This window comes from Ptychodera flava, chromosome 20 (genome assembly GCF_041260155.1).
Source record: "Ptychodera flava strain L36383 chromosome 20, AS_Pfla_20210202, whole genome shotgun sequence".
Lineage (NCBI taxonomy): Eukaryota > Metazoa > Hemichordata > Enteropneusta > Ptychoderidae > Ptychodera > Ptychodera flava.
The window spans coordinates 22,845,790-22,856,308 of NC_091947.1; the positions used below are offsets into that span (position 1 = coordinate 22,845,790).

General features: G+C 38.5%; 1 protein-coding gene across 1 annotated transcript; it reads right to left on the bottom strand.

Annotated features, from left to right (window-relative positions):
- Positions 1 to 2,011: 2,011 nt before the first annotated feature.
- Positions 2,012 to 10,291, bottom strand: LOC139120346 (uncharacterized). Its single transcript, XM_070684686.1, has 4 exons — positions 10,146 to 10,291; positions 8,091 to 8,320; positions 7,684 to 7,757; positions 2,012 to 7,206 (listed from the first exon to the last, which is right to left on the bottom strand). Exons 2-4 carry the CDS (start codon positions 8,278 to 8,280, stop codon positions 5,326 to 5,328), a joined length of 2,145 nt encoding a protein of 714 aa, XP_070540787.1. The 5' UTR covers positions 8,281 to 8,320; positions 10,146 to 10,291; the 3' UTR covers positions 2,012 to 5,325.
- Positions 10,292 to 10,519: the final 228 nt, after the last annotated feature.

The window sequence follows — 10,519 nt, forward strand, 5'->3', positions numbered from 1 at the left end:
TTGACTGATGACTAACTGAACCAAATGCATCGGCTAAATCAAAGAATGTTACATGAACTGTTCTCTTTTTATGTCTAGCATCAGCAACAATTTCTGTTAAGCATCGAGAATGTTCAATGCAACCACTGATACCAGGTAGAAAAGCTTTCTGTGTTGTATTGTCAATGAGATTGTTCATTAAAAGGTAGTTTAGTGATCTGTTCGTTAGTATCTGATGATACAATTTACCAATACAAGATGTAAGAGCTATCATTCGAAAGTTAGACGGGTCATGAGAGTCACCACCTTTATAAAGCAACGAAATACGGCATTGAGACCATGATTCTGGTGGATCACCATAATGGAGCTGTTTTGTGAACATAGTTGCTAGAAATCGATGAGTAGTTGGTAGCTTTTTAAGAAGCCCATAAAGAATTCCATCATCACTGGCGCCGATTTAGATTTCTTTGATTTCAAAATGTGCTTAATATCTTTTGTCTAACAGACTTAGATCAAATGACGTATTTTGTGTTGTTGGTATCCAGGGGAACCAAGATAGTTGTGTCAAATTAATGACAGCTTCATTAGCATATTTTGATGGATAAAATGCATTAGCCTCCTGTTTTGTAAATGTCGTTTTGTTGGTACAGTTGTCAAATCACCAGCGGTACATTTTTTTGCAAAAGCGAAAAAGTTATTTCTATAGAGCTTTTCTTGGTGAATCGTCGACTTATCAATATTATTTGCCCTGTTCTGTTTCTTGAGGTAACTTACGATCTTGACCGCTTCGCGAAAGCTTTTCTGTCTTCTTCCGTGCCATCCGTACCATATGCCTTTCTTCGCAATGCATTTTTCTTTCTTTTGGCTTCAGTCAAAGTCTTTGGTTCATGGCTTCGATATACGAACTCTTTTCATTGTCCACCAGCTCGGTTTGGAAGACAAAAACCCGTCAAGTAACACAGTGAATTGTTCCCCAGCTGTTTTAGGACTCATTTGATTCTGGCAAAGTTCAAAGTGCATTGGGTTTATGACATCTGAGAGCTCTTGGTTATATGTTGACCATTGTTTATACTTAGAAAGGGAATGTCGAATTTCAAAGGTGCGGCACAACAAAACAATGAAACAAAGTTACTAGAACAGGTGTCACCGAGCTAGCCATTATGAAAATTCCGATGAGGTGGGCAGGCAATCACGACAATAGAAGATTGAAGCACTCGCTATACCGACAGAATCTGCACGTATTTGCGTATGGGTACAAACCCACCTGTCGTCACAAGAGTTCTTCAAAATTAGTAAAGTGAAAAAGCCAGAGTTATATATTTACATCACCGTGAATTTACAAGTTATTCTTGAAATGACTTCGGAATTTTACTAGACGGCGTGTATATTTTGACGAATATAATTTTGAAGATATGTTCACTTCCGATATGACCACTCTTCGTAGTTGTTATGTACTGTCCGCTGTATCCGCCTGATTCCGTACATAAAATATGACAATACTTCCACAAAGCAAATATTTGCATCGATAAGCTATTTAACTGACGTCTGTAATTTGAGTAGTTACAGTCCGAAGTATCTTAAAATACACTGGCAGGTAATTATTTATTTGTGACTGACAAAACAACGAGTTATTGTCGTACGAATGGCTTTCCTGTTGCTAACCGCTCTTATCGGCAACCTGTAAACCAGTGGATAAAGTACGAGTATTTGACCTAAATTACAGTGCCAGTACGGTCGAGAACAATGCTGTGATGTCATTCGTCCTCATTTGTTTGGTACAATGGTCACAGCTGAGAAGCAGTCTATGAGATTACCTCCGTTGACCTCGTCTTCACAGTGCATGTGAAAAGAATAAGCTGAAAAGATGGTAGCTGAATATTTTGAAAAAAAGGGTCATAGTGCCTCCTTCTCCGACTTTTGCGAAGCAGAAGACCTCATATGACGATGAAAAGGAGACAAAGGAGTCTCAACATGTAAAAAAATTATGGGATTGAAGCATTTTTGTCATCAGTGTCAACACATCACTCAAAACTGAAATATTTAAGTCATTTATTGTTTTCTCTATTCGTGAAAAGCGTGTGCACCAGAATTGCAACACCCGGGTCTTCGTTTTTAATATGGTCAGTTAAATGGGTAACAAGACTGTTTCATTTGCTAATTTAGACATATCGACTACATTTCAATGTGCGCTGCCAATGTTTTTGAATGCATCTTAGCGTCACTGTTGCCCTTCTAGCTGGAAATGCAAAAACTGTGGAATCTAATATACAGTGCGCTTATCAACAATTCAGGGAAAATTGCAATCTGAATTCCGATAAGCTTCTTCCACGATCTAACGGTTTCTCCCCAAAAGTGAAAACAAAGAGAAAAGACTACTTTGATCATATATTGAAAGTGCACAATGATTGTGAAAATTATCCTGCATACGTAGAATTATAAATAATCTTTAAAACAAAGAGTTAATATATGTAAGTCGTACATATCTTTTTTCGCTAAAACGTCACATCAACCAAAAGCTGTAATATTGACCACTTCAAAAACAACCCTAAATGCACTGAGTTACGCATGTTACGCTGTGTCCTTTCAAGTGCACTAAATGCCTATTGATTTGACTTGTGGTAATTCAACAGGCATAAAATGTTTTACTGTACATAAAAATAGCATGATCATTACTTTATATTCCTCCTCCTAAATCGTCTGATTAAGAAGCAGCATCATACGATGAAGTTTAACTCATACAAGTAGTGTTACGACTGTAACAATAGCATACATGCGAATTCCGCTTTACTTCATAAACACTCCTATCCAAAAGGGTTAAAAGATAAGGAAAATATCTTTATCCAAAAAACATATCATTGGTAAAGGACAATATGAATCAATCCAATAGAGTATTAAAATCCGGAAACATGAAGTCACAGTTGAAAAAGAATCGAAATGTCTGTTTATATCTACGTAGCTTACTTACTTTGCTTGTCATACTTTAAATTGTCCCCATAAACGTCAATGATTGTGTATTTACTTTAATATAGATTATACTTGAAAAACAAAGCTTTACTTACATCGAATAATGCTACGCTAAATAAGTAACTTTATTTTTTGCACGGGATTTGACTTTGTCACTGTTGTTATCTCTGTCATATTTTGTACTACCCTATTTAGTACATTTTTTTATTAACTAAGGCCCTCCTCCCACTTCTAATCAAGATCACGACACGAAAATAGTGAAACGTATTGAATCATTTTATGCAGGGCAAATGTTGATTTTCACGAAGGGCGGTATTGGATTTTTGAAAAACAGAATCCCGCAATGCAACTTTAGTACGGGACCATGCGGTAAATTACAATTTGCAGTGGTCATTGATAGCACACACAATGACAACAAATCGATATACAGTAAAAGACAGCTATAAATGATGATTCATGTTACTCTACAGGTGTATACTGCAAAACAGGCAAAGTCCAAGGTCTTAAAACCTGTCTTCCTTGACAGTTGGTTCAATTTATATTATAGCTCTTAAATTACTCAATGACTAGCTAACCTATACATCAAACGAAATTATATTACCATGCCCTGCCCGTCGCATTTTGATTGGTCGAACTGAACCACGTGACTGACCACAAATACACAGTAATGGTTTGTTTACATGCCCGTGAATATGAATAATAAGATTAACAACTCAAAGTATCGTAATTTTATAGCCAAACGTAAATCATAATCAATCACAAAATAAAATGGAGCACTTGTAGGTCAAGTTGAGATACATTTTCTGAAAACATTTCCGGATTTGCCAATTTTTTATAGCGCGCGTGACAGTGCGTCGCGTATTGCTCAGTTTCTGGGGCCCAGTTGTCGTTCGCTCCTGAAATTTTCGCAAATTTTGACGGTTTTCTTGGGTTCGCTGATAATATAATGGAAATAACAGACTCCGCTCTGACCATTAACGTTTATTTGTGGGCGCGGGCTCCAGGAAAGCCAAATTAACGGGCTCGGCAAGCCTCGCCCGTTAATTTTTGGCTTTCCTCTCGCCCTTGCCCACAAATAAACGTTAATGGTCAGCGCGTCGCCCGTTATTTCCATAATATTCAACCTTAATCACCATATTTGAACTCACGGTCAAAATACAATGATGTAATTTGTCTTCTTGTGAATAAAGAAGACAACGATGTGGAACAACAAAAAGTGATCTTAACAATTTAAAGATCCATTAGTTGTAACTTTGGTCATTTTTTTTATTTTGTTTGTTCTGTGTATGCATCTGCAGTTTCTGGTTTGAATCCCTGAACCATTGAGAAATTCCTAATATTTAGCTCATAAATATACCCTATATGAGTTTAATCTGCATTGGTATTGAAATTTTGTATTCAGGTCCGGACTAGAATACATTTATCAACTATAAAAATAACAATAACAATGGTCATTTCACATATACAGGCTGTGTTCGCAAGCAGGACACCGGGCATTGGTCATTATGATCGGATAATAGTAAACTTCTGTAGTTGATACATTGAAACAGAGTAGTGAAAAATTAGTCAAAAGTTACAGCTAATGTCCCTTTAAATTGGTACCCTTGGACCATATTTACCCACAACAACAATTTTGGGTTCCCTGTGTTACTGTTTGTGGGCAGAGAAGCCATTCTTACATTCGTTAAATGTTGTCATAACAATGGCCTGCAAGTGTCTTGTCGTTCAAGTCATTGTTATGTATCATATTGTGACGAAACAAAACTTCTTTGTTGAATAGTATGAATTCATACCTAAGGGACCCAGGAAATCACTTATACCGTCGAACTAGAAACGCCCAGCAAAATAACCATATGTGAGGGCATATGTGGAGTATTGAAGTCGAAAACAAGTTTCCAAATTTACAGTGATAACTAAACAAAAAAAAATATCACAAATTTCTAAAATTAGATTCAAATGGACAAAAAATGTAACAAATATCAAAGAGTGGATTTCAAAAAAAGAAAGACCCCTACCCAAAATAGTATTCTGAACGTTGCTCATATGTATGAAAATCCGATTTGGATCAGGTATACATGTAGTAAGATTCGATTAACCTATTCAGGGTATATTATGGTCGAGGACAACAACAGAGCAGCTAACTACATGTTGATAGAATTTCCTATGAAAGCATAAAGACTCAAATTTGTGAGCCTGCTAATTTCACTCTTTCACAACTATGAGTTAGTCCTATCGTATCTTTTACACAGGAAAGTTTGACCTTCACCACGGGAAATGGGATGAAATGGGTTTTTAGTCCATTTATACAATCCCTATTCTCCCAGCTGGTATGCAAAGGGCGAGTACACGCTAGGGTGGGGGGGGGGGTTGTGACTGAGACATTTAAAGGTCAGAATCGTATGAATCATCATCGCTTATTTCTGCAAGATATGTCCTTCCTTTTCCTCGGTCCGGAGATTCCCATCTTTCCCTTGGAGCTCGGAAGTCTGCATCCTCCAATCCAGCACTCCTCCTCATCTCATCCTGATGTCTAGCAGTGGGTGGTCTCTGTCCTTTAAATATCTTCAGGATCTCTTCAGTGCTTTCATGATCAATATTCACCAGTCTGATTTCCTTCAATATTCCATTCGACGTCTGACTGCTACAAAATTCTGTCACCGCATCAAACAAGGCCTGCGCACAGACCGGCTTCGGAACGCCAAAGATTCCCGAACTCACTGTTGGGATCGCAATTGAACGGACTTTAAGATCTCTGTCGGCACAGCTGAGACAGTTTTGGAACGTCTCTTTCAGCAGACTGATACAGTAGCTCTTGTCTTTAAAACGATACCACCTTGGACCAACTGCATGTATGACATGTTTACATGGCAGGGTATACGCTCTAGAGGGGACAATTTCAGATGCTGCGAGTGGCTGGTAGTTTCGACGGTACAGGATATCTTTACACTCACTCTGTAGTTGATAGCCGGCGGCATCAGAGATAGCAGCAGCCAGTCCTCCGATGTGATCGAGGTCTTCGTTTGCTGCATTAACGATCACATCAGTGTTTTCATGAGTGATGTCACCTCGGTAGACTTGAATGGAAATATCATTCAAGGTAAACTGACATCGATCATTGTATTCCATACCTCTTTCTCGGCGATAGCCACTTGAGAGATTATTATTATATGTCGGGCTAGTCGGGTCTCGTCTTGCATGACGTCTCCCTCTCGGGACGTTTGGCTCATTGCTTGGGTTTTCGGTCGATGCTTTATCATCAAAGTCGAACTTACGGCCCATTTCATTTGCATTGTCATTATCCTCTCGATCTAGAAGGCCGAGTGCACGTCTTAGTGTTGATTTTGCATTTTCAATGTCTCGTTCCTTTCCATAGAACACCATTTCATTACTTTGCATCTTTACGTAAACCTTTGGATGTTTCATTACAACTTCAGCTCCTGCCTTTGTCAACTCCGATTCAGAAGCAGCAACGTTCATTTTTCTCTGGCATAAGTCAACAACGCTATCTTGATACAACTTTGTAATCGCGGACTGTGCTTTCTCGAGATTATCTTTCGAGTGGGCGCTGGGATCATTTGGATAGAGCCTAACAAGGGATTCCTTATCATGTGGTTTTTGTGAGACTTTAATGCGGTGAGTGCTTTTGATTTCAGAAAACTGATGGTTATGAACATGTTTTACGAATGCAAATATATCTGGATTAACCCGTAGAACATATGAACTCTCATCTGAGTCATCAGTCTTCTCATCTTCACGCACACCTGGTTCAATCAACCCACACCTAGTCGCTGCTTCGTCTTGCTTTTGACTTTCTCTGTCGCAAGGAATTTGAATGCCTAACTTCATTTTCTCTGGATTTCCGTCTGTGCTTTTAGCTTGCGGATTTAACTGACTTGTATTCCACGCCTGTGATGTCAATGTTTCTGGAACATCGTGACTACTGGGCGTAAATTTTTCATCAGGTGGATATTTAAGTTGAACATCTTTTCCAGTGTGTTCAGCTTTATCCTTGCTCTGGCCAGCGGATCTACGAGATTGCTTGCCCTCGTCTTCAATTTTATCATCGATGTACTTCTCAAAGAACCTCTGAACATTTTGAAACTGATAATATCCCCCCTCTACAATGAATGCTTTCCCTTCTTTTGTGTTTTCTGTGTGTGAGGTTATACCAGTTTTAGCTGATAAATTCTCGAAAAATTCTTCTTGCTCTCCGATTAAGTCTAGCATCTCCGCAGATATCACCGCACGGACATTACTAAATGGCTGCAAAAGAAACAACAGACAAATATGTGGCAAATGAACTTAACATATCATTTATTTACGTTGTATATATAGAGAGACTGAATGTTGAACTTGCGCCAAGTCTGTGGGCATATAAATATAGTCAATTGAAGGAATAAACTTCAGCCGACTTTCGCGTTAGTGTTGAGGTGATCGCGAAATTGAAGCATTACACTCTAGCAGGCTGTCCCGTAGGGCTTAGGGTGAACGCGATGGCCTACAGTTAGGCCCAGGCAGTAATTGCCACCCAGAAAAAAAACAGGTTAGGCGACTGGGGCCAGTCTAACTGAATGTGTATAATTGAGATGTCCATACAATTTCTAAACAAAATGTCAGCCTCAGCCTGCTCTTTCTTTTGAGTTTGAGAACTGCGTGTTTAACTATTTGTGCTCTATTCCTTTTCAATTGTTATGAATATTCTAGTACTGTTCCAGGTTTATCTGCATCTACTCAGCTTACCTCTGGAGGTTTAAGTTGGACCTTCACCTCACTTTCGAAAAGACGATGTTTTCTTTTCAACACTGTATCTATAACTGGAGAGAGAGAGAGAGAGAGAGAGAGAGATTTTATATACACTGTCACAAGTTACACTACTAAAAATAGTACATTGCTTCTATCGCGGTAGGTGAATTCATGCACGATTTGTGGAAACGATTGTAACGCCATTGTAACGCCACCATGACCACTATTGCAATAGCAAAGTCAAGCAACAGCTGATCATGTTGGACGCTACGATTTAAATGTATACGTGACTGCAAATCATTGAATCAAAAAATGAAAATGTAAATACATGTTTTGCTCCGTTAAATAAATGATTAATATGTAAATGCTATAATGCAACATCGGCACCAGATTATTGTATATACCTGCTTTATCGTTAAAAAACACCATAGCTGCATCTTTTCTTTTGGATGACAGTGGAAACAAGACTAAATCAACATCACCACCTCCATTTGACTTCTTTTGAAAGTAGATGGTGATCTGATCCTTCATTCTGTCGACATTGCCACCTTCACGTCGTGGAATACCGGTGACGAGAACGCTACGGGACGCCATGTCTAGAGTCCAAGCAGTACTGCGATGGCACTTAAATTCTCTGTGACAAAGGAAGACGTAAACTGTTTTCATGTTTTAATAACAACAAGAATGGAAACCTGTCTATATGTTACCGTCACGGTGAAAAGACAACCGATGTCCCATTAACCTTGATAGAACGTGTATGGAGAAGAAGCATCCATTATTGCTCATTTACTGCGTGTGCATGAGTACAATTATACCCTTAAATTGTGAGGCTGCTATTGAACAGTTTCATTTCCTGTGACTGTATAAATAATACGAGAGTGCCGGAGCAGTACCGGGACAGCACATTAATGTGCAATGCTGTAACTCTATTTTCGAGGGTCTGTTCTAAGTGTGAATTTAGCACAAATTCTGAACGTCATTCAGCATTCATGAGCAGTTTGGTACTTCTGTATATATACAATAATGACAGAAATTTGATGTTTTTATTTTAAGAACAACAACTGCAATAACAACAACAACAACAACAACAATTATGATAATAATAATGATAATAATCGAGATGAAAAATTAAACTTAATTTTGACAGTACGTACACTGGTATTACCAACAATTCAACGCAAACGGTTCAACGCCAACCGCTGTAATATCTGCTTCATAAGTTTCATGCATCTTCATATGGACAAGTTTTTTCAATATTCAATATTTCAATATTGTACTTCTTAATCCACACCGAAGAAAATTTTTCACTTTTCTGGTAAAGAGATGTTACTAGGGAGATGCTCATAGAGTTATACCATGGGGCCAAAAGGCAGTATACTAAAACTGTAAAAAAAAAACCAAGTAAGGGAGGAGAAGGTCATTAGTGGAGATTACATTTCAGAGCTTTCTAGTATTAGTCGCTTTTTGCAAGGTCCTTTCTACAGTCAAGTCCGTGTGATTATGTCGAGATTTTAAAAACAAAGTTGCTTAATATTTAATGGCATCATTTGCATCCATTTGTATGTCAAGAGGGCGTCTTTTTTCCTCCTCTATATAACTACAGTCACTAAGAGGGACTGTGATAGACGCTGGAGCGCCTGGGTGGTGGGATCCATTATTGTAACAAAGTAAATATGAATTAAAGGGACTAAGTCGGCCATTTTTCATGAATTTTGTTTAATGCGAGATACTTCTATATTGTTTGAAATGTTGAAAGATACTGAATAAATGGGTGACCATGCATATATTCGATCCCGTTTTAGACATTAAATGAAACAATCGCGAAAATGAATTAATTAAATTGTCATGACCATTAAGATTTTGGCGATGGTTTCATTTAATTTGTCTAAAACCGGGGTCGATTACATGCATAGTCACCCATTCATCCAGTATCTTTCAGCATGTCAAACAAGATAAGTAGTATCTCGTATCAAACAAAATTCATTAAAATGGCCGACTTTATCCCTTTATAGAGATTGTAGTAGCACACTGTCCAACTTCAGTATTTCTTGTCGATTACATGAAGTACAGAGGACCCAGTAATCTGGTTGTTGTTGTTTGCATTGTTGTTTATGTTTTTATTAGTCTTGTTGTTGTTGTTGTTGTTGTTGTTGACCAATACAATGCAACGAACATAACTATAGTGATGTTGTTTCAAACGTAATGTAAGCCTACTATACAAACAACAACAACCAGATTACTGGGTCCCGTGTGATTGAAGTTCCTTTTACACATATTTTACGATCAAAAACTGACAAAAACAACATCAGATTTCCTCAACTGGTTCGACACCTGAGCTCATGGGTGTGTTTATGAGTCATCATGCGGTTAAAAATGGCTACATAATATCGAAGTCGTTTGGGAAGGATTCTTTCGGTGTCATCGACATATAAAACGAACGGTAAACCTGGATCACTCACCTTTTGTATTGTACTGGTCTACCAGTAATCGCCGCGCCTTCAGTCACAGTGCAGGACGAAGACAACCAACCGATCAACCATTACGCAGAACTTCTGTCGTTCAAAGTCCTATTTGTTTACTTTATTTTCAAAATGGCCGATGTTGAGTTTCAGACGGCAACCTATGTTTTCTTTCGTCGGAAACTGGAGCTTGCTATTGTACATTATCATCGGTGGATTTCCCCGCAAGTGAGGACGCCTATTGATGACTGATGACGTTCATATAAAGTGTGAGCCAATCAGAACTTGCGATATCACGGGGAATCCCCGAAGAGGAACTTGTGGACGAAGCAGCAGTGCGCGCACAGCGGCATCGCAGCCTTTTTGGTCAGACT

Coding starts and splice junctions, on each gene's coding strand:
- LOC139120346 (XM_070684686.1), bottom strand. CDS start 8,280: ATGGCGTCCCGTAGCGTTCTCGTCACCGGTATTCCACGACGTGAAGGT. Junction 7,758..8,090: donor GTTTTTTAACGATAAAGCAG/GTATATACAATA, acceptor CTCTCTCTCCAG/TTATAGATACAGTGTTGAAA. Junction 7,207..7,683: donor TCCAACTTAAACCTCCAGAG/GTAAGCTGAGTA, acceptor TTTCTTTTGCAG/CCATTTAGTAATGTCCGTGC.